At 40.6% G+C, this 24,590-nt stretch overlaps 1 protein-coding gene across 6 annotated transcripts in view; it reads left to right on the top strand.

The window, feature by feature from the left end:
- Nucleotides 1-24,590, top strand: part of PIP5K1B (phosphatidylinositol-4-phosphate 5-kinase type 1 beta) — a 168,648-nt gene that overhangs the window by 85,431 nt on the left and 58,627 nt on the right. For all 6 annotated transcript variants that reach the window (XM_038403537.2, XM_038403535.2, XM_038403536.2 and 3 more), the window contains 3 exons: nt 4,685-4,802; nt 9,693-9,845; nt 12,054-12,353. In XM_038403537.2, the coding sequence (XP_038259465.1) occupies nt 4,685-4,802; nt 9,693-9,845; nt 12,054-12,353 (571 nt within the window). The remainder of the gene's footprint in view (nt 1-4,684; nt 4,803-9,692; nt 9,846-12,053; nt 12,354-24,590) is intronic.

The raw sequence follows: 24,590 nt of genomic DNA, 5'->3' as shown, positions 1-24,590 counted from the left end.
GAGGAAAATGGGCCAGTAGGAAAACTCTAAGGCTGTAAAATTTCTTTTGTCATTTGAGGAAGTGAAATAAAAACTGTGGCCACTACTGAGACTCAGGTTTCACTTTCCTCTCCCTTGGCATATAGAAAACACTGGATATTAGAAGGCTTTCTCATCCGTGCACTTTCTTCCATGCAGACCCGTACACCTAGAATCCCCTCACTGACCTGGTCTTGTTCCAATCAACTTCCCCTTCTGCTGCCACTCACCACGACCACCACCAGTTGAGCTCTTACCCCTTTTTGTGTCCATATTAGACAGAGTCCCAGCTCTCAGTTCAAGCATCTGATGTACCTGAGTTGTCCTGCTCAGCCCCTCTAACCCTGGGCTGGACCATGCTCAGTTTAGATGAAATCTTTGGAAAATGTAGCTGCTAAACTCTGATGCGTCTCTGCTGACCATGTGTGACTTTTTCAAAGGTTTATACTTGGCCAAATTTGGGAGTTCTTACATAAAAACAGCAAAAGGTACATCCCCAATATCAGGACAATGCCCCTGCCATATTTCAAATCTCTGCTCAAAGCATGGAGGCACTGGAGCTTCCTTATGAAATTATGATAAGAGTTGAACATGGGCAAAACGGTTTAGGTTTTCCCTAATCTTATAATTGGGAACCATTTTTCATTAAACGTTTCACCCAAACCATTACAGTTTGGCAAAGTTATAGCCAATGGAAAATAGGACCATATAATTGGTGGTGTCAGGCAATCATAACTATAGGCAGTGCTACCAGTTCTACCTTAATCTCTTCTTTTCATAGATTCATAGATACTAAGGTCAGAAGGGACCATTCTGATCATCTAGTCCGACCTCCTGCACAGCGCAGGCCACAGAATCTCACCCACCCACTCCTACAAAAAACCTCACCTATGTCTGAGCTATTGAAGTCCTTAAATCAAGGTTTAAAGACTTCAAGGAGCAGAGAAGCCTCCCTCAAGTCACCCATGCCCCATGCTACAGAGGAAGGCGAAAAACCTCCAGGGCCTCTCCAATCTGCCCTAGAGGAAAATTCCTTCCCGACCCCAAATATGGCAATCAGCTAAACCCTGAGCATATGGGCAAGATTCACCAGCCAGATACTACAGAAAATTCTTTCCTGGGTAACTCAGATCCCATCCATGTAATATCCCATCTCAGGGGATTAGTTCTATTTACCCTGAATATTTAAAGATCAATTATTTGCCAAAATCCCATTATACCATCTCCTCCATAAACTTATTGAGTAGAATCTTAAAACCACATAGATCTTTTGCCCCCACTGCTTCCCTTGGAAGGCTATTCCAAAACTTCACTCCTCTGATGGTTAAAAACCTTCGTCTGATTTCAAGTCTAAACTTCCTGGTGGCCAGTTTATACCCATTTGTTCTTGTGTCCACATTGGTGCTGAGCTTAAATAATTCCTCTCCCTCTCCTGTATTTATCCCTCTGATATAGTTATAGAGAGCAATCATATCTCCCCTCAACCTTCTTTTAGTTAGGCTAAACAAGCCAAGCTCCTTAAGTCTTCTTTCATAAGACAAGTTTTCCATTCCTCGGATCATCCTAGTAGCCCTTCTCTGTACCTGCTCCAGTTTGAATTCATCCTTTTTAAACATAGGAGACCAGAACTGCACACACTATTCTAGGTGAGGTCTCACCAGTGCCTTGTATAATGGTACTAAAACCTCCTTTATCTCTACTGGAAATGCCTCTCCTGATGCATCCCAAAACCTCATTAGCTTTTTTCACAGCCATATCACATTGGCAGCTCATAGTCATCCTATGATCAACCAATTCCCACAGGACATGCATCTAGAGCTGAATCATAGTATACGTGGCAATGTACTCTACTCGCCTTTATCCCTACATGTTCTGACCTCAATTAGGTAGCTTTCCTTGCTGATCCCTCCCATCTTCCACTCCTTGTATGCTTTTTGCTTCTTCTTAATCACCTCTCTAAGATGCTTGATCATCTAGCTTGGTCTACAACTCCTTCCTATGAATTTTTTCCCCTTTCTTGTGATACAGGCTTCCGATAGCTTCTGCAACTTTGATTTAAAGTAATCCCAGGCCTCCTCTACCTTTAGATCCATAAGTTCTTCAGTCCAATCCACTTCCCTAACTAATTTCCTTAATTTTTGAAAGTCAGCCCTTTTGAAATCAAAAACCCTAGTTGCAGATTTATTTTTGTTAATCCTTCCATTTAGTTTGAACTGAATTAGCTCATGATCACTTGAGCCAAGATTGTCCGCTACAACCATTTCTTCTATGAGATCCTCGCTACTCACCAAAATTAAATCTAAAATGGCATCCCCTCTAGTCGGTTCAGCAACTACTTGATGAAGGAATCCATCAGCTATCGCATCTAGGAAAATCTGAGCCCTATTATTACTAGCACTGGTCCTCCAGTCTATATCTGGGAAGTTAGTCTCCCATGATCACACAGTTTCCATTTAGTATTTACTTTACTAAAAACATTAAAAAGGGCTCTATCCATATCCAAATTAGATCCAGGAGGTCTATAGCACACCCCAAGCACTATCGTAGGAGAGGCTTTACTAGTTATATTCCCCAATGTAATTTTTGCCCAGACGGACTCTGTCTTATCCATTGCATCGCTTCTTATTTCTTTACATTCTACCTCATCATTGATATACAATGCTACTCCACCACCTTTACCTTTGTTTCTGTCTTTTCTAAACAGCACATACCTTCTCTTTTCTCTTTGCCATGCCATTTTAGGAGCAACAAACGAATGGAACTGATTTTGTATCTAAGACAGTTTGTGGTCATATCCTATAAAATCTGCAGAGTAGTTCATCTGGAAAAAGCAGCTTTTATTGGCAGCTAGCAACCAAAGTAGAGAATGACTAGCCAGTCAGTTTTCTCTGATGCAATACTTTTTAGCCTGTAGTTTCATAGGTTCTTTTATCCCTTGATCTCCTGCTGGAGAGTTTAGGGACAGTTTTGTAGCGGCTCAGAACTTTTTTTCCAGCTTGCAGAGTTGTTAACTTCAGTTTTCTGCTTTTGCCTGATAATAAAAGATAGATGTAGATGAGCTGGATGAACGTCTTCCATTACAATATGTTACTAGTATAATATAATTTCAGTGCATATATTCGGAATATATTTCAGATCATCTGTTTCATTTCTGGTAGTAAAACAACATAGAGTATAAGAAATCAGGATGTTCAAATACTTGCATTTATTACTAGCTATTTATACTTTTTTTTAATATGTTAGATATTTCTACTGTAAACAAATTTACGCAAAGGTAAATGAACTTTGGATACATGATGTATGTCTGAAATTATCAAATTAGGGCATCATGTCCTAGACCAGGGTGGCGCCAACCTGTGGCTCTTCAGAAGTTAATATGTGGCTCCATGTATAGGCACCAACTCCAGGGCTGGAGCTACAGGCACCAACTTTCCAATGGGTGGGGGGTGCTCACTGTTCAACCCCTGGCTCTGCCACAGGCCCTGCCCCCACTCCACCCCTTACCACTCCATCCCTCCCCATAGCCTGCAGTGCCCTCACTCCTCCTCCTCCCACCCCAGAGCCTCCTGCATGCCATGAAACAGCTGATTGGGAGGTGCGGGGAGGGTGGAGGTGGTGCTGATCGGCGGGGCTGCCGGTAGGTGGGAGGTGCTGAGAGTGGGGGAGCTGATGGGGGCATTGCTGACGTATTACTGTGGCTCCTTGGCAAAGTACATTGGTAAATTCTGGCTCCTTCTCAGGCTCAGGTTGGACACCCCGTCTTAGACCCTGTCTGCATTACAACTTTCATCTGCTATTTTGTATCTGGTTACAAGTTACACAGTTCAGTTTGTGTTAACACAGCAGCTATTAGCCATAGCTGTCTGGGTATACATCCTGCTATGTTGCTGAAGCACGTCTTGTATCAATGTATCTGGGCAGCTATTCCACAGTCACTTAGCATGGGATAGAATTCCCACAGGACATGCATCTAGAGCTGAATCATAGTATACGTGGCAATGCACTCTGGGATGTCTTGCCCAAGAAAAGTGGAATTTTCTTTGTTTTTTGTGGCTGGAGGAAAGGCAAGGGCATGGAACAGCTAATCCAGTAACATGGTCATGTTTAGGGTACTCTGTTCACACTGAAAAAAAATTTTTTTAACTAGTTTAGTGCACAGTCATGTGCCAGCCTGCACCTGTGGTGGGGCAAAACACTTGGCTGAGCACAGTAATTAAGAGGTGTTTTCACTGTGTGTCCTGCAGATCCAAAACCAGATGTAGAGCCAGTTGTGCAAGTAACTGGTTCCAAACTAAAAAGTTATAGGGTTGAGGGACCCTATGGTAGTGCTATGACCGAGTTTGCAAGAGAGAGTAACGCTGAAGGGACATGGAAGGCTGAGATGCTGGTATAAACCATACCTTAAACCATGGATGGTGTGACTGATGATGATGATGGTTATTTCCCTCAGGGTGTGGAGAGGATACAAGACTGCTGTTTTCCTGGCACCACTTTTATATTGACATTTGAATCTACATTATTTCAAATTCCTTTGTGACTTTTGTCACAGGATGCCAGTGATCATGGTAGGAAGTATTAAAGGAAAACTAGCTGCAAAAAGAAAGTCTTTAAAAAAAAAAAATCTTGTAATATTTGCTGTTTTCTTAATTTTGTCTTTTTAATGCAGTGAAGGCAGCAATTTGACCCCGGCTCATCATTACCCCGACTTCAGATTTAAGACCTATGCTCCTCTAGCTTTCCGTTACTTCAGAGAACTTTTTGGTATCAAGCCTGATGATTACTTGGTAAGAATTTGTAATTGTTCCCTGAACTACCAAAACAAAAATAAATAACTAAATAAATTTGTGATGTGGACACTATTCTAGTTCTTTCGCAGAGGAGGGGAATGGCTAATGATGCTCTAAAGAGGAGTAGAAGTTTTTGTATTTTGTAACTGGTGTATAAATTTAGCTTTTGGCAAAACTTTTTTTAATTCTCCAGCTTTTAAGTGATTGTTATAAAACCTGCCATGTTAATTGATAATGTAATACCTAGAGTACTGCTGCTAGTTCAGGTAATTATCTCGACATGAATATTATAATTAGATTTAAAACTCATGTGAATATTGCTAATTGAATTCTAATGGAGTGCTCTCGTATGCTAACTGCCTTATTTATGTACTTCACAAGAAAATAGTGTTTACATACACATGTTCTAACCTTGACACGGAAAAAGAGATGACCTGAGAAAGACATTGATACCCTTGTAAAGCCCACTTTCTGTTCTGTTCCTTTTGATTTGCAGTCTTAGGCCTGGTCTACACTAAAAAGTTAGGTCAGCCCAGCAGAGTAACTCAGAATTCTTCCGTTGACCTAGTTACTGCTTCTCAGGGAGGAGGATACCTATAGTGACGGGAGCCCCCACTTCCTTCAGCATATGTCGGATCCACTTTGAAATGCTACAGCAACTCACTGGAACTTGGCTACTGTATCATTTCAAGTGTAGACAAGCCCTTAATAATCATACTTAGGGCCCTACCAAATTCATGGCCCATTATCGTCAATTTCATGGTCATAAGATTTTTAAAATAGTAAATTTCATGATTTCAGCTATTTAAATCTGTTTCTGAAATTTCAGTATTGTAACTGTAGGGATCCTGACCCAAAAAGGAGTTGTGGGGTGGTCGCAAAGTTATTGTAGCGGGGGTTGTGGTACTGCTACCCTTACTTCTGAGCTGCTGCTGATGACAGTGCTGCCTTCAGAGCTGGGCAGCTGGAGAGTGGTGGCTGCTGGCTGGGAGCCCAGCTCTGAAGGCAGAGCCTCTGCAGAAGTAAGGATGGCATGGCATGGTATGGTATTGCCACCCTTACTTCTGCACTGCTGTTGATGTGGTGCTACCTTCAGAGCTGGGTGCCCAGCCAACAGCCACCACTCTCCAGCCACCCAACTCTGAAGGCAGCACAGAAGTAAGGGTGGCAATACCACAACCCCTCCGCAAAATAACCTTGCGACCCCCCTGAAACTTTCTTTTGGGTCAGGACCCCCAGTTTGAGAAATGCTGGTCTCCCTTTGTGAAATCCGTATAGTCTAAGGTAAAAGTACACAAAAGACGCTTTTTTCATAGCCGAGAGGTAGGGTCCTACTCAGACTGTGTGTTTGTCATGTGCATGCTCAAATGTGAAAATATAACAACCTTGCTGTTAGTTACACAAGTCTGACTTTCCACCTTGTGGGGACCAACACTGTCAAAAAGAAGATGGTCCAAGATCTTCCTCCCCCTACAAATCTGCTGCGGGCAAGGTTGTGAGGGGGTCTGTGTAGGGTGTCTTCCCCATTCATTAAGAGGGCAGGATCAGATCATTTTGCAGGTTGCCAGTTCACTTCAGAGCTATGAGGTCCCTCCAATATGGAGGCCCAGCAGCTTTTTGCATTCCTTGTGCTTAAAGGTCCAATGTGGGGTTTAAAAAAAACCTACATTTTTTTATAAATATTTTTACTTGTGTTAACCACTGAGATTCTTTACAGTTGAAAGAATTTTAATAAGCTATTTGTCAATTATTTTAAGTGAAACACACACCAAAATTGGTTTAATAAAAGAATCAAAATATTTCTAGACCATCTCTCTCCAGTTTATTTTCATATATTTCTCTCCGCTTGGATTGTGAAACTAGCCTACTTAGTTTTTAAAATACAAATGTTATCCTGCAGTGTTGGCCACCCGAACACAGGTACGTTATGGTAGTGCTTGGGTGCCTTATACTGATCCTAACTTCAAATTAAAGTCAAACTTTCCATTGGGTTATTTGTGTTAGTTGTATGGAAATATTTGTTGGGCTGTAGGTTTCACAAAGGCTTGTTTTATACAATACTTAAACTGATCGCCATATTTGGGATTGGGAAGAAATTTTCCAATGGGTCAGATTGGCAGAGACCTTGGTGGGATGTTTGCCTTCCCCTGCAGCATGGGTCACTTGCGGGTTTAAACTGGTTCAAATGGTGAATTCTCTGTAACTTTCATTCTTTAAACCATGATTTGAAGACTTCCCTAACCTCTGGCTCAGTTACTGGTCTATTTCAGGAGTGGGTGGGTGAGATTCTGTGATCTGCGATGTGCAGGAGGTCAGATTAGATGATCATGAAGGTCCCTTCTGACCTTAAAGTCTAAGGGCAAATCTGTCTTGCCCTAATCTTTTTAAAAGATGGGTCTGGAGACACTATAGTCTTAGGCCTTGTCTACACTGTGGATTTCAGCCAGCAGTGGCTGGCCACCAAAGAATCTACCCCAGTGCAGACAGGGAAAGCTGTCACAACCAATTTGTACCAGTGCAACTGAACCCAGTTTCAAGCAGGAGTAAACTACACCGGTGGAATTTGTGGCTTATAGGTTTGTACCAGTTCCGCTTCCCCTCTGGTTAGCCACCAATACTTATAACGGGGGCAAATCACCACTGTAGGCAATACTTCATTTTTATAACCTTTTGATTCATTCAGCTCTCTGTAGATTCAATTAAAGAGTCTCTAGGGCCACGTATTATAATGAGCGATCTCAATTGGAGCCCTGAATTCCAGGGGAGATTGGATTGGATTGAGATGAGAAACCACTGACTGATGGTAGGCTGGAACAAGTTTTTCCGGTTTTGATATGACTGAAATGCTTGACGAAAAATGGCAGAAATCTCATGAGAATATCTCTTGAGATTTTGCTGCTGTTATATACTCAGCCCCGAATTTGTTTAAAACTGATCCAGATTTGACCGTCTTCTCTCTAGTTATAACAGTCACAGTGTTAGCTCAGAAGAAGTACCTGAACAATTTTCTTTATTTCTGGAAAGTGCTACAGTGGTTTTAGCCCTGCTACTATTTTATTTGCTTCTAAAGGAGTTGGATTTTTTAATTAAAATCAGTTGACAATAAAATCAGTCTCCCCATTTACAACCTTTTATCTCAGCCCCTATCTACTATATTAGACGTGATTCAAAATTCTGTTGTCTTAAACAGTTTCTTTTCAGGCTGCAATACAGCAACTGAAAACAGTGGGATTGCTCTTTTATACTGGTTCCTGTTAGAGTGGGGGAGGGGAGAAATGGAATGAAAAGTATCTCAGCAACACTAAGTAGGTTTACACTGTTAATTTGCAGTGGTGGGGCACAGCTGTTGTAGCTTTGCCGTCTTCCAAATGGTACAGTATGAAAGCACTGCAGGAAGCAGGATGAAGGGGAAAAAATAAATTTGAACAGCTTGTACAAATAAATGGTAACTGGAAAGTATACAAAACATGGGTATTCAGGATGTCAATGTGTTGATCACAACCTATTTATCTATCTTTAAGTCTTGAGCAAAAGGCTCAAGGTTTGGTTGAGCAAAATTTTGTGGGTTAGGCTTCTTTGGCCAAAAAAAAAAAAACCAACCCAAGGATAAAATCAGATCCTTGTCTCAGAACTTGTAATCCTGGATTTGTGATTTTTCCTTATAGACATCCCTATTTTATTGAAATAATGTAGTTTATTATATTTTACTATTCCAAATAATTGGCTTCAAAACCTCATAGCAATAATATTTTTCACTATTGAGGCTGCATATGTTGGTAGGATGGGCTAGAAATGTGGATGATAGAATGTAAAGACACTCTTGATTCAAGGGTGTATAGTATAACATTACTGAAATGAAAGTGAAAATTTAATGCATTACTTTTTAAAAAATATGTACTACATGGTGAAACATTTGAACTCAGAGCAAGCATTCATTTTTTTAAACTATATTTTCCCCTAAGCATACTTGTTGTTCCCTTCCCTTCCTCTCCCCACTTCTACCTCTTTGTTCTTGGACATCTCTGCTCCGCAGCATCATCTACTGATGTCTATAGGACCAAATCCTCGTCCCACTGAAATCAGTGACAGAACTCCTTTTGAATTAAATAGTACTCAGTTTTAGTTTATAAAAAATGATTTCTTCTAATGAAGCCCAGCCCTTTTCAGGCACTTTTCTTGACAGTCCTGGTGGAAAGGGCAACTGGTTTAAGGAACAGCCACTCTTGCAGTTATAAAAAGACCAGAAAACATGCTGTTATTTTAAGAATTATTCCCCTGGTACATAAATAGTTTAAAACACGTTTGTTTTAAGTATAGTTTGTTTATTTGCAGGACACTCCCTTATTAATGTTACTGTGCTACAGTTTCAATGTGTATGAAGTTATTGACCTTAACTATGCCTGCTTTTTTAAATAGAGGAAAAGAGATTCTTAACAAAGATTTTTTTTTTATTAGCATATTAATCCTGCTCTTCAGTTTATTACAAATGAAAATCCCTTGATTACTGGGTTTGGAGAGGAGATGGATACTTAGAGGGGGCATGAAATGTGAATTAACATGGCTGCAGTAAAACGTTTTATAAATATATAGGTTTTCTCTTTCTCCCCTATAGGACATCTGATTCCCATCAGTTAAAAGTATTCTATCTTCTATGTTTTATCTAATGTAAAGGCAAATTGTGGAACATGTCCATGCTCTTCCAGTTCTCAACTGTTGGATGATCACCTGTTTGGTCTAACTTATGCAGGTCCTGTGGCAGTTGAGAATCGAGGAACTTTAACCATCTTCCTTACTGCCCCCCCCCTTTGTACCAGCCATTCTTTTTAAAGATTTTTATATTGAAAACCACCTGTATTGGCTGCAAACTCCATTTTGTCTTTGTTTCAGTATTCAATCTGCAGTGAGCCTTTAATAGAATTATCCAATCCTGGTGCCAGCGGGTCTTTATTTTTTGTAACTAGTGATGATGAGTTCATCATCAAAACAGTTCAACACAAAGAGGCTGAGTTTCTTCAGAAGCTGTTACCAGGTTACTACATGGTGAGTAACTGCAGATCATTAATTTTTCTACTTCCATACGTTTTCCATATCCTTCATGTTTCACATCTCCTTTTATTCTAAATAATTTCACTCATTGTCTTCCAGTATTTTTGTCAATTTTTATTTAATGTTTATCTTAATATTTTTATACATTTTATACTTTAAAAGAACATCTTTGTGGGCATGCACTCATCAGCAAAAAGTAATTTAACCTATGGGTCAAAGTCACTGTTACCTTAAATGCTAAAGGGACACTATCAAGATGGTTCCATTTTAATATAATTCTTATCTTTGTTCATAATAATTTAGTATTAAAATGGAAAACTTCTAAAAGTCTAATTTATTTTTCTCCATTTATGTTTGTTTGCCCTTTGCATTTCATTCAAGGAGGCCAAAGAAACTAGATTGGTCAATTTTCCTTCAGTTTCTAAACTATTTTAATCTTGGGTTTTCCTATATTAGCGCAACAACATTTTGTTGAAAAAAATTTCTATTCCTATAACTTCTTTAAAATATTAATTTTTAACCAGATATATTTTGGGGCTTGTTGACTGTCTCTTTAATATGGGCCGATTGTGAGCAAAGTGAATAAACTGACCATCAGAAACAAATAGGACTAAATCTTGCAAGAGGTTGCATTCTTCCTCACAGCCACTGAGTGTCCATGAAGAGGCAAACCCCTCAACACCTCTCAGGTGATGGTCAGCATCTTGCAGGATTGTGCCTGTAGTGAACAGATGTGTCCCCATCCTCCCAACCCCCTTTCAAAAAATAAAATCACGTGTGGACACTTTCCACCTCATTTATTTGAAATTTACCATGATTATCTGGTGGTGGTGGTGGTGGTGGTATTATACTAATATAAAGTAACTGTGAGTTTGAATGTTTGTGTAAAGACACTTCACTCATTCAGAGATTCAGAAAATATATCATAGCTGGTTGTCTTTATTGTTAAGCCTTATAATCTGTTTGATTTATGTCTGAATTGGCCATCATACAAGTATACATTATAAAGGCTTTTCTGCTTTGTTTTTGTGAACTAACCGTTCACAAAGTTAACATTATACACACAAGCATTTACCAAAATAAAAAGGTTTAATTCATGAGATTCCTGTATCGAGGCTCTTTAAGTAGGAACTTTCTTTCTTTAGTTGTAAAGGGGAACTTTTAACCATAACAGACTTAAAATAGAAATAATTTCTTCTTCGCCTGTTTTTCATGTTGATAGTGATTCAAGATACGAGTGTCTAAAATATGGTTCTTGCCTTCCCATCTCTTGTCCTCTCCTGCTAGATGCTTGGCCTGCTGTTGAATTTGGGATATGATACTGTTTCTATTTTGACAGACTGTGATGTCATAAAAGGATCAGTACTTTTTTGCATTCTGAAGTAGACAGCAATCTGGGCTATAATAAACATGGCCAAAATTGGCAATAACTCTGGTTTTGCAAAACCTCACTGGGTCGGGCTTTTGTTTCACAAAACCTAAACCAGAAGTGACGTGAATGAAATGGGATCCAAACCCCTTAAAAAAATATTTGGGTGAGAGGGTTGTTCTGTTAAGTCTTCAATCCATCTCTAGACTCAAGCAAGAGCCCTCTCATGAGGGCATATTAAGGTCAAATGCAGCAAAAATGCTGAGTTTCTGCTATACTATTGACCTAATTTAAATAGACCCCATGCAAGAGGACAAGGAAACCCTATGGTGTGCAGTGATGAAAGACTCTGTGGTTCTCTTCAAGGCAGTGCAGAAGAGGAAATGTGATCATGTCAGGAGCTTAAAATGTACAGAGTGAACCACATGGCCAAAAGTGACATAAAATGGAATCAGCAGGCCATGTCTCTTCCCTCTACACCCCTGCTCTCGCTGCCTCAGTGCCCAGGCGTAGGGAGATATGGCCTGGCTTTTGGGATGTCCTGGGCATTTCTTTGATTTTTTTTTTGGCCCTGACGCTTCTGTCATCCAGATCTCTCAATTTCTTTTAAACCGTCTCTTTTCCTGGGTTGTGCTAGCTTTTTCAAGTTTGGGCCCAGTGGGATGGAGAGAATGATTGACTGGTCAAAGAAATTGTTTAGAATAAAAAGGAACACTCACCCCTTTTTCAATGTTAATATTCTTAAGTGTGAAAACCCCTCTAAAATGTGAATGTTTAAAAAAATCTATTCTAACTTTTTGGTGTGGTTGTTTTTTGTTTTTGTATTTTTTTAGAATTTGAACCAGAATCCAAGGACACTCTTACCAAAATTTTATGGACTATACTGTGTTCAGTCGGGGGGCATTAACATCAGAATCGTCGTGATGAACAATGTTTTGCCTCGGGCAATGAAAATGCATTTCACATATGACTTGAAAGGCTCTACCTATAAACGGAGAGCATCAAGAAAAGAAAGGGAGAAATCCAACCCCACATTTAAAGACTTGGATTTCTTGCAAGAGATGCACGAAGGACTGTATTTTGACTCAGAAACATACAGTGCATTGATGAAAACACTACAGAGGGATTGTCGAGTAAGTAAAAGTTGTTCATATTTAAAGTGACATTCAGATTTGTTTAATCCAGATTTACACCAGAGAACACTGAGAACAGAATCTGGCTCTGTGAATCATTCAAACTAGTGAAGCTTTCTGATGCAATTTAATTATAGACCGATTCCAACTGCAGTTATTTTTTTAAAATGGCATAAGTGTTCTATCTCCAGCTGCCGAGATTTGACATGGGTTGCTATGTAACAGTAAATGCTTTCTGTGATGAATACCTATTAGAAGACCATAATAAAAAAGGATTAGCACTCAGAGGTTTTGTACTTTGGGATTTTTTTAATTGTTCTTTGAGGTATAGCAAGTATAATTGTACTGTTCTCAAATGTGCAAAAGTATGTACAGGCCTGTCTGTGTTGTATGTTGCTTTGTTAAATGAATCCGTGCATTAGCTAACAGAAGTTGACAAAGTGAATGAAACCCCAGTGGCAGCAGATTCTGGTTTAGTTCTAGAGCATAATCCCATAAGGATTATATGACAGAGTGCCTATTTGAACAAGGACTGGACTTGATGAGCCAGGAGGTCTCTTCTGGTCCAAGGCTGTAAGGGTTGGGAATAGAACATATTGCAAGACTTTTCAAGAGGAGGATGAGAATGTCTGTCCTTGCTCTTAGGAAACCCCTCTATCCAACTGAGAGAACAGCATTAGTGACAGTGGAGGGATCCCCTGCCATAAGGGAAGTTGCTGTGAAAGGGAGAGTGAGAACAAAGGAGGAAATAGGAGAGATTCCCAGGGCTCTGAGAGGTCCACTAAAGAAGAAAACTGGATTCTGTAGGAGTCCTAACAGTTCAATGAGAAAACAGCAGCATAGATGGGATGAGCTCATAGCCTGGAAAGGGCATCCCTCATAGCACTTTGTTGTTTGCTGCCACCTGTGCTCCTGTACGTCAAGTCTTGTTGTTGAACATGAATGCTACCTTTTGTTTAATAAATGAGTGTCCAAAATGGGTTGTGCTTTGTAAGTAAAACAGGGTGATCTAACAGTCAGCTGCATGCTCAGTGTCAGACGCTTTTCTAACAAAGGGCACTGTTTCTTTAGCGTTCTGCAGTGAGCATGTCCTGAGTTTCTGCCATTAGTGATAATGCAGAGTGCATCAGCGTGTCCCATCTGGAAATCCAGGCGCTCTTTTCCGCCCCCAGTTGTCAGAAAGGTTAATTATACAATCACAGCTTTGAGAAGAAAAATCTGGTGTACAGAAAATGGTAAATTGTTTGTTTGTGTGTGTGTGTCTGTTTGACAGAAACAGACAGAAAATTAGATTAGATTAAAAACAAGAATCCGTAATTTGATTGTAATATGTGAAGGGGTTTCTTATTCAAACTATATTTCAAATCATGATGTATTCTTTGTTGAGGTCAGGGCTAAACATCCGTTTTCACAGTGTCGCCTTAACTTAACTATAAAAAATAGCCGTGAGGTTTTTAAAGGCAGAGTTAGGTTTTATTGTTGTCACAAAGGGCGGAGAAGCAGGTCTTTGAATACTAAGGGTTTGTCTACACCACCACTTAAGTCGATGTAAGTTACGTTGCTCAAGGGTGTAAAAAAACCGTGCCCTGAGCTAAGTTCCCTTTAAGCTGTGCAACCATGCAGCAGCCTATTAAGCACCATACAGGCACTCGGGCTGCAGCGGGGAGAGATTCCTCTCCCCCAGCCCTGGCCCCAACCTAGCCCAGCCATGGACCTGCCGCAGCTGGGGGACACGCTCCTCCATGGCCCCAGCCCCGGCACGAATGGACCTGCCATGGCTGGGGGAGACTTCCCTCCTGTGGCCCCAACCCAGCCGCGGAGCTGCTGTGGCAAGGAGAGGCCCTTCTTCTCCCGCCCCCCAAGCCCAGATGCTGCTGCGCGGGGAGAGAGAGCTGGGTGGAGTTCTCGTTCTCTCTCCCCTTCTCCCTCACAGCCCCAGGGCAGCCTGTACCCCAAACCCCGCATCCCCGGCTGGAGCCCTCACCTTCCTGTACCCCAGCCCTAAGCCCCATCATATACTCCGAATCCCTCGGCCCCACCCCCACCACATGAATTTAATGTGCACCAATATGGTGCATACAAAAAAATTCATTCCACTCATGGGTGGGAAAAATTAGAGGGAACATTAGCCCTGAGCGACGTAACTTGCATCAACTTAGCGCAGTGTAGACACCGCTTTGTCTGTGGGAGATGCACTCCCGCCAACATAGCTTCCATCTCTCACTGAGGTGGAGTAATTATGTCTGCAGGAGAGCACTCTCTCCCATCAACATAACGCACCTTCACCAGACGCGCTACGTCGAGACCAATACATCAATACAGTGGTGCCGATTTTAGCACAGTGGTGAAGATAAGCCCTAAGATTATAGATTTTATATTTTGTATGTACATCTTCTTATGAGTCTACAATGTCTGTTGATTTTTACCCCTCTACCCCAAACCAAAAATAACATTTATTCATACACATGAAGGTTGGCAAAAAGGACTGAAATGCAGATTGTGATGCTGTCTTACACCAGTTCAGTGGTTCTCAAACTTTTTGAAAGATGAGCCTGTCCTTCAGAAAAATGAAACCAACTGCTACCACTTCAGTCCTGCCCATGTGGTGTTAGAGCAGGGGCGAGCAAACTTTTTGGCCTGAGGGCCACATCGGGTTTCCAAAATTTTATGGAGGGACAGTTAGGTGAGGCTCTCTCTTCCCAAACAACCAGGTATGGCCCAGCCCCCGCCTCCTATCTGACCTCTCCTGCTTCTCGCCCCCTAATGGCTCTCCTGGGACTCCTGCCCCATCCAACACCCCTGTCCTCTGACAGCCCCCCTGGGACTCCTACCCCATCCACTGCCTTTCTGTTACCATTCAGTCAACATACCAGTTAGAGCAAGGGTGGGCAAACTTTTTGGCCTGAGGGCTGCATCAAGTTTTGGAAATTGTATGGAGGACCGGTTAGGGGAGGGGAGCGTGGCCATCCCCACCCTGCTTCTAGTCCCCTGACGGCCCTCCCCGGGACTCCTGCCCCATCTACCACCCCCTGCCCTGACTGCCCTCCACCGCCCCCTCCAAACCCCCCTCTTCCTGACTGCCCCCCTGGGACCGCTGCCCCCATTTAACCTCCCCATTCTCGGCCCTCTGACAGCTCTGACCCCTGGCCGCCCAGAGCATTGTGCCGGCAGTGCGGCACGCTGAGGCTGTGGGGAAGGGGGAACAGCAAGGGAGGGGCCAGGGGCTAGCCTCCCAGGCCAGGAGCTTAGGGGCTGGGCAGGAGGGTCCTGCAGGCCAGATGTGGCCCGCAGGCCGTAGTTTGCCCACCTCTGAGTTAGAGGCCTACCCAGTATTCGCAAAAAGAAAAGGAGTACTTGTGGCACCTTAGAGACTAACAAATTTATTTGAGCATAAGCTTTCATGAGCTACAGCTCATGAGCTACAGCTCAAGTCTCTAAGGTGCCACAAGTACTCCTTTTCTTTTTGTTTATTTTCTATAATTAATGGATCACTTTGTGTTTGCATGGAATCAAGTGAAACTCGACTATTTCAGGCGATCATTACTTTAAATTTGAATCTGGGTTGAATTCAGATTAGAATCAGAAATTTGCAGGTGAAACCAAAGAAAAGTCTAATCCAGGATTTCGTCAAAATTCCCATTAACTTCAGTGGGATCCTGATGAAGGACCTAAATGAGTTGGTGCGGGGGATTAGAATACTAATCACAAGACCCTGAAGTACCTTGTTGTTACCTGGTAGGATGAATACTGCTGTCTAGTTAACCATTTGCTCAACTACTCATATGTTTGTTCTTGTATAGGTTCCTGTCCTTGAGTGGGAACTGAGACAGTTTTATTTTGAGGAAGGAGAAAAACTGCTCTTTATAGCAGTGAAATCACTTAGGAAACGATAGTATTGCCAGCCACAAGTGTTCAAAAATCATGAGGTCAGTTTAATAGCCATGAGGGTTTTACGAAATAATAATTTCTATATTCTTTTTACAGTAAAAGTTGTTTTATCTGGGACATGGGGGGAATAGGGGGTGCCGGTGAAAAATGCTAGTTAACTAAGAGGGAGGGGGTTGGGATGTGGAGCATGGTCTCTGGGACGGAGTTTGGGTGCAGGAGGGGGCTCGGGGCAATGGGCTGGGGCATGGGGGCTCAGGGTGCCGGATTCAGGGGCCGCTCACCTCGAGCAGCTCCCCATAAGCAGTCAGTGTCCCGGCTGCTCCTAGGCAGAGATGTGGCAGGTGGCTCTGTGCACTGCCTCCACCTGCAGACATCACCCCAGCAGCTCCCATTGGCTGGAGTTTCCAGCCAATGGGAGCTGCATTGTTAGCACTTGGGTCGGGGACAGCACATGGAGCCCCCTGCCACATCTCCACCTAGGAGCAACCAGGACAGGTTGCCACTTGCGGGGAGCTGCCAGAGATGAGCAGCCCACGGATCCAGCACTCCCCTAGGCCCCAACCCCATGCTGACCCTATATCAACCAGACTATAAACCAGCATTTCAATGAAGATCAGAAATGTTGGTTTATAGAACTTTTCGGTTGGTGAAGTGCTGGATAAAACTGCTTTTACTGTATTTGCTATCTGGCTTTTGAACCTTTGGAGTTCACTTGGGTCACATTTTCAGACTGCTGTTTGCAATCATGAAGTCTAGAAACTTTTTTGATTTTATTTTTATGTATTCTCATGTAATCACAATATCCCATGAGCTAAACACCAAATATCATGAGATTCCCAATAAAATTGCAAGAGTTGGGGCAATACTGAAACAGCTCCCCACAACAAAACGTGGATGTATGCAGGTATTTTCTTTTGTCCTCCCAATTATTGTACTGGGTAACGGGTTTTTTTTGTTTGGTTTTTTTTTTTCATTAGGTCTTGTGTAATCAAGTCATTACTAAACTAATGTCAATTGCCCACATTTACAAATGGTTCCTGAGCCACTACTTTTTCATTAGAGTGTCAACATTCAGGAGGAAAAGGGAGTGCTGAGAGTCCTCAACAGTGTAAACCCTGAAGCAGTGTACGTACCCAGCAGTGGTGCTCTCTCAAATTGTCTAGATACTGATTCCATTCCAGGCACAATTCATGAGCTTATTCCCAAACAAACAGTTATTTTAAAAAAAAAATAAGGTTGAAAGTTGTGTTTCAGGAGAGATCAGCCAATGCCCTAAAACAAATATGATACTTGACAGAAATTCTCACAGAAATCCCAGAGTTAAAACTTTGGCAAGCTAACAAGAGGTGTGCCAGATTTCAGGTGGTGTTCTCTGTCTGGTCTATTTAGCAGCAGGGCCAAGACTTCAAAGTTTAAGGCCCAAATCTTGCAACTATCTGTGTGTGGATGGACCCTTCTGCCCACATAGTCCATTTGACTGTAATGGGGCTCTACGTGGCCTCATGGGCCCACCCACAAGGAGGATATTCTCACTTATGTAGTTTGGGGAAAATGTTTATTCAAAAAATATATAATAGTTAAGAACTCTGAAACATGTGCCTTAGGCATCTGCTAGGAATTTTAGCAGAAACTAATGTGCTTCCTTTGTGGTATCCTAATGTACAGTCTATAGATCTTTCCCTTATCTTACGGCAAACATTATTCCATCAACTTTAATGCACATTTAAGGTTCAACAACAAATTAGGAAATACAAAAGTTAAACATCCACTTGAAATCTAGGCAATTTAAAAAAAAAAAGTGAAAAATAGTTCCAAGAACTATACCTATGGGTGTTATTATCCAGTCTTTCAACTCTTTTAGTCTTAGTTGTTGTGTGGAACTGTAGATAAACAAATTTCAGGTAGAAGTGTAATGTTAAACTAGACATCCCATTATTGTTTCAATGGCTATGTTAACTTGGCTGCATTGTGTACATTAGCATTTCCTGTTGCTGTTTTTCTAGCATAGCTGGTAGAAAAACGTAAATATGTTTCTCACAAATTTTGAAGTTTTCTCATCGGTCCATTTTTCATCAAAATCCTAAAGTTTTTTTTTTTCTCTTCCTTCGTACCCTTTTCCCCTACTGCCCTTTTTTCCCCCCTTTTTCCACGTTGCCACTGAAAAAGGGAAAGCGGATAGGAAAGAAAGGAGGGAAAACCGGGTATGTGTGCAGTGGGGTTTTTTTTCCCAGTTTTGGGGGGGGGGGGAATTCAGTTTTGGGAAAATGAAGAATTTTTATAAGAAGGCCATTTTTCACTTTAATTTTTTTTTTCCAAATGAAAATTTGTGACAAGATAAACCATAAAATACCCCATGGCCAAATTGCTATTGGTACTCTAGAGACGACATGAACTTAAAGAGAACATTTGTCCTGATTTTTTTTCCTACAGTTTTAATAAGTAACATTTTAATTTTACTGTAACTGAAAGAAATTGGGGCGTGGGGGTGGTGGATTTCTCCATCTTACTTCCAGTTACTTTTATTTGTATGTTTCACAGGACTTCTGTGCAGTCTGTTAAACCATGATCCCAAGGGGGCCACCAACACAGATCAGCTTTCAGGAATAGATCCATACTCTATTTTTCTCTTGTTGGTTTGTGTGGGTCTTTTATACAGCAACAGTAGGAGAGAAGAATGTTTTCTTAGAAGGCAGGGAAAAATGTGATTGTAAAGTCACAAAAACTAACAAGGAGGATTTGGTGGCAAGTTTATTAACAAACTGCTTTTAACAATTTATTTCAGTGACTAGATTTCAGGTTGAGAAATACCTTTAATTTTTGTGTTTCCTGCCTTTGTATGATCTTGTTTAAAATTAGTCTCAATATTCCTTTTAACATACATGTTTGCCATTTAATATATTATACAAACAATGCTGGATTCTGAGAAGGAGAATAATAGATACTGGTTCAGTATAAAATACTGTTTTCTTCAGATTATGCAATAGTACACAATTGAAAGCTAAACTTATTTTTAAAATGTCAGTGTTAATTATAGGTTTCAGAGTAGCAGCCGTGTTAGTCTGTATTTGCAAAAAGAAAAGGAGTACTTGTGGCACCTGAGACTAACACATTTATTTGAGCATAAGCTTTCGTGAGCTACAGCTCACTTTATCAGATGAAGTGAGCTGTAGCTCACGAAAGCTTATGCTCAAATAAATGTTAGTCTCTCAGGTGCCACAAGTACTCCTTTTCTTTTAGTGATAATTATATAGATAAAGTATATAATGAAAATACGCATTTCCAATGTATAATATTCAAGCTTAAAAAAATACAAGTATACAGTACCAATATAAAGCATTCTACCTCACTGAATCAATTTGTTCTTCTTGGGCCCATTAGTATTTTCCTATAGTTTAGTATTCTCCTATGGTTTTCCTTTGAGACCAGCTTTACTTCATGATGTAAATCAACATTGCTTTATTTCTTATTGTTAAATAGAAAATGAATCAAAGTCAGTTTGGTAACTGTATGACCTAAATTTCTTGGTTTTATTCATCATCATGCTATTCATTACACTGTTGTTCTTTGCTTCAAGTAATAAATTATTAAAGCACAGCACAGATTCTCAATTTCCAGTAGACATAATTACAGTTCCATAAATATTAATAGAAACTTCTATATGTGAACTGTCCAAAAACATGTGGAAGCTTCATCATGAATGTTACACACTAAGATATGAAAGACATAGAAATGATGTAACAAAGACATTGGAGAGAGTTGAATTGTGCAGTTTTTAGAGATTTTTGTGCTAAAGATGAAGATTGAACTGAAAATCAGATTTTTTTTTTAAATGAGCAAATATTTAAACGATTGATGAAATTGGGTGGGTAGGGGGAGTGTAGGTGCATATCTGAGGAATGATTCTGGCCATGTATGTATATTAACAGTAATTAAATTTAAAGCAGTCAGATCCCCTTGGGAAATGGGTACAAGTATGATAGTAGTTTGTTTTTCCCTGAACTAATTCTCAGATTGACACAGAAGCCAAGTAAAGTTAGGCAACTTTTCATTGTTAGTACTGGCAAGATGTTCCAGCTGAGATCAGAATATCCTTGTGCTAGGCACTATACTGATACACTGAAAAAGATAAGGAGTACTTGTGGCACCTTAGAGACTAACAAATTTATTAGAGCATAAGCTTTCGTGAGCTACAGCTCACTTCACTTCATTTGAAAATGCATCCGATGAAGTGAGCTGTAGCTCACGAAAGCTTATGCTCTAATAAATTTGTTAGTCTCTAAGGTGCCACAAGTACTCCTTTTCTTTTTGCGAATACAGACTAACATGGCTACTACTCTGAAAACTGAAAAAGATGTACACCTGAAATACTCCGTGCCCCAAAGCATTTATAATCCAAATACACAGCACAGACAAAGTATGGGCGATATGAAGGATTATCATCTCCATTTTACAGTGGCTGTCTGAGGCACAGCAAGAGTAGATGACTTGCTGAAGGTCAGATGGGAAGAATATGGTAGAGCTGGGAATTGAATCCTATCTTGGGAGTCCCAGTCCAGTGTCTTAACTACAACACCATCCTTTCTGTCCCTCAGAGTGCAAGGCAGATGAAGTAATTCATCAGAGAGAGCTGATAGGTAATCTAATAATATCTTGGTGATATAGAGGTTTGTTACAAAGTACTGCAGACCCTTTGGCCCTTCCAAATTGTTGTTTCTAATCCAGTTACCCACCAAAGCATGTTAGTTTAACATAAACGGAGAAACTTGTGTTCTAAGGGAACAGAGCCAATGACAAGACCTTGATTTTCCTGGAAATCTTTACATCCTGTGTCATGCACACAAAGCACACTCTTGTATGTCAGAGTCATCTGTAAGCAGCTTTGGAAATTTCTGATTGAAGATGAGTAAAACAGTGAACCTGGTCACTTTTTCCACTAACTGCTGAATCAAGCAAGACCAGATCAGAAAAACAGAGCACTTGTTAGGAGGAAGAAGGCTGGCAGAAAATGGGTGTGCATGCACATAGGGTTTGGGTAGTCTGTTGAGAGGATGGGACCTGCACCTCTTCCAGACATCTTTCCTATTGCCCTTTCCTTGACAACTGACATCCATTTGCCACCCACCTAAACCTCTGCTGACTAGTTTTTACCCGACCACAATATTCCTTAACCATCCTCACTTCCCACACCCACCACAGCCATAGTCTTGTTCCCCAGCTAGCCCCCTTCCAGCCACCTTGCTCTAAACCAGGGGTTCTCAAACTTCATTGCATAGTGACCTCCCCCCCGCCCGCCCCTACAACAAAAATTACTACTCTACCCCATGAGAGGGGACCGAAGACGATGCTAAAGCCCGAGCCCTGCCACCCCAGGTGGCCAAAGCCTGAGCCCCACCATCCCGGGCAGGGGAGCTGAAGCCCCAGGGCTTCAGTCCCAGGTGGGGGGGAGGGGGCCTGTAACCTGAGCCCTGCCACTCAGGGCTGAAGCTCTTGGGCTTTGGCCCCAGGCAGTGGGGCTCCGGCTTCGGCCCCGGGTCCCAGAAAGTTTAACGCCAGCCCTGGTGATCCCATTAAAACAGGGTCTCGACCCACAGTTTGAGACCCCCTGCTTTAGACCTCTAAGCTGTCTCCTTGTATCTCTGACTGTTGTCCATATTATAACTCTCACAGAGGGCAAAGCCTATCCAGATGAGCAGCATCTATTTAGTGTGTGTGTTTATAGACCAAAATTCCCCAAAGGGGATTGCAAAACCACACGATGTCCTAATTTTATGGTTTGGGTTTTTTCCTATCCTACTTGGGTCAAAAGTGAGCAAAAGATTCCAGTAATTATCAACGTGCTTTTGTATAAAAATTTGTAATCGTGTAACTGAAAGATTATTGTTGTGGGATTACAAAAAAAACCTTGTTGTCTGAACCCAGTTTATCCAGAATTTGTGTGTCCTCCATCTTGTATAGAAACAAATTTTGTTTGTACTAAACATTTCAAATATCACCTAAAAAATTCTGATCAGGTTTACATGTATTGTAGAAAAGGGACATGTGAAGGAGTTTTTGAGGATGACCAACTGGAGACTTTTTGGTTTAGACAAAAATGTCTTATTGTGGAACTTTCTGATTGAAATTTTTGCCTCAAAGTGTGTTTTTAAAAAAAATAAATAAATAAAGGCAAGCACACTTACCTGCAGTGCTGAAATCAAAGTTTTTTAGATGGCTTGTGTTTCCAGGTGTTTACCCTGATGTGGTGTATCTGTTGGGTATTCAGTAGCTTAGTTTTAGACCTGGCATGTATCTTTACACATTTGGGAGAATTATGTCACTGTGCATGAATAGTCTGTTGGGTAGTGTTGAAACAAAACCTCCACTATCTAATGCTAAGCAATTAGATGTACTGTTTCGACAGGAGCAGTTTTACAAATGATGAAAAGTTGTCAATCAAAATGCTAATGACCTAGAAAGGGGCAAATGTACTAGAAGATGCATTATAGTTTTTTTTATTATTTTCTCAAGTGCTAGCTTTTCCAGAGAAAAGGGGGACTTTTTATGTAGCGCTCTCTGGAAAATTCTGAGTCAAATTGCCTAAACCTCCATTTTGCTGAGTAAGAGAGATGATGTGACTGCTGGTGAGGGAACTAAAAATTTCTGAGTTCTAAAAACTGCTCTTACATTCTGTCTTCTATTATGGCAAGTTATTTAACCTTTCTGCCTCAGTTTTCCCAATTTAAAATTTGGATAATACTTAGATGCCTCACAGGAGTGTTATGAGGATTGAGTTACTGGTTTTAAAGTCTTCTGAAGAAGAAAATCAATATTTAAATGCTAAATAGAGCTGGACAGAAAATAGGGGGAGAGAATGGGAAATTTGTCATTTTACTCTGTTTCTAGTTAGCATATATCAAGATGAATTTCCATCTGACCAGCCTAAGTGTCTGTCTGCTATTTTTAATTGGAATGCAAACAAAACTAAAGGGACAAATTCAGATTTTGAGTAACTAGGTATCTGTCCAGTCCACTCAATGGAAGTTGGGCCCACCTATTCCAAAGCTAAATTTGTCCCAAAGAATTTAACATATAATTGAATTTGTTTTTCTTCCTTTTCTGAATACACTTGCAACATTTAGTATTAAGAAATATTACATCTCTGGAGCCAGTGAATCAGGAAGACAAAACAGAGACACGTTTGTTAGGCAACATTCTCTATACTTACAAAATTATATATAAATAAAATAAAATCTTTAAACATTTCAAACAGTTGTGTAGTCTCTGTTCATAAGTTTCATAATTCTTAGTATTAGAGTAGTTAATCCACTGATAGCAGAAATTCAAAATAGCTATTACAGAAGCAACAATAGCTAATCTAGTTGTGATCATGAATTTTTAAGAACAGGGCAGTTATTTCATACTGGGTTTGTTTGTTTTTTAATCAGTAAGTTTTATTGCAGTCTGTATTTTTCTTTTGTTGCATTAGCAAAGAACATTGTGAACTTGACTGAGGAAATTAAATTTTAAGAGCTACATTAATGGCCTGACTTAAACCTACTAAAGTAAGGAAATTCAGAGTTAAGGACAAAAAGCTCCTTTCCCAGAAGAACTTCAGATCTAGGATTTATTTTCTTCCAGCCTTAATTCAATCTGTTGTGTCCAAATGCTGCAGCTTATATGGCATCTGAGTACCCACTGCAGTGTTATGGAGCACCAGGGATAGATGTCTGTATGGCCAAATATTATTTTATTTTGTGGGCTTATGTAAAGCCCATAGTTTTTTGTATCTCATTCTGCTTTGCCTAACGTGTATTGTAGCACATGTGGGATGTTTCCATGGCAGTCAGCTATTGTTTGAGGGCCAGATTCTGATCTCATTCACATCAGCTGAAATCCAAAATAACCCTCCATTTCTTCTACATAATGTATTCTGAGATAAAAATCTGGCCAAGTATTTTTTTAATCAGTAGCATTAGCAATTATATTATTGTCACTATCCAAAGTCTATAGAAATCAGCAGTTCAAGTCTAGATGTACATTTTTGGATTTCAGATGGACTTTGGTGGTATTGCTAAATTCAGGATCAACAAAATACATCTAGAAAATAAATTATCTATTCGCAAAATCTGAAAAGGTTGATTGTGTATTCCATGTGCTCATGATATTAGTTTTTGTGAACCTGTTTAGCAGTTCTATTGTGAGGAGGTCTTACTACACTGTAATAGTTTTGCACGTGCTGTGATAGCCCATGGCCAAATATTATACATGCAGACCCCATCATTAGTCTGTGTACAGCACATGCAGCATCAGGAACACAGTGCTGTTCAGAGGCAGAGCTAGTTGGTTCATCATGGGCTTAAGTGGTAGCTT

The sequence above is a fragment of the Dermochelys coriacea genome, chromosome 5 (genome assembly GCF_009764565.3).
Source record: "Dermochelys coriacea isolate rDerCor1 chromosome 5, rDerCor1.pri.v4, whole genome shotgun sequence".
NCBI classification, from domain to species: Eukaryota; Metazoa; Chordata; order Testudines; family Dermochelyidae; genus Dermochelys; species Dermochelys coriacea.
The sequence above is the reverse complement of the archived record's forward strand: the minus strand, read 5'-3'. Positions and strand labels throughout refer to the sequence as shown.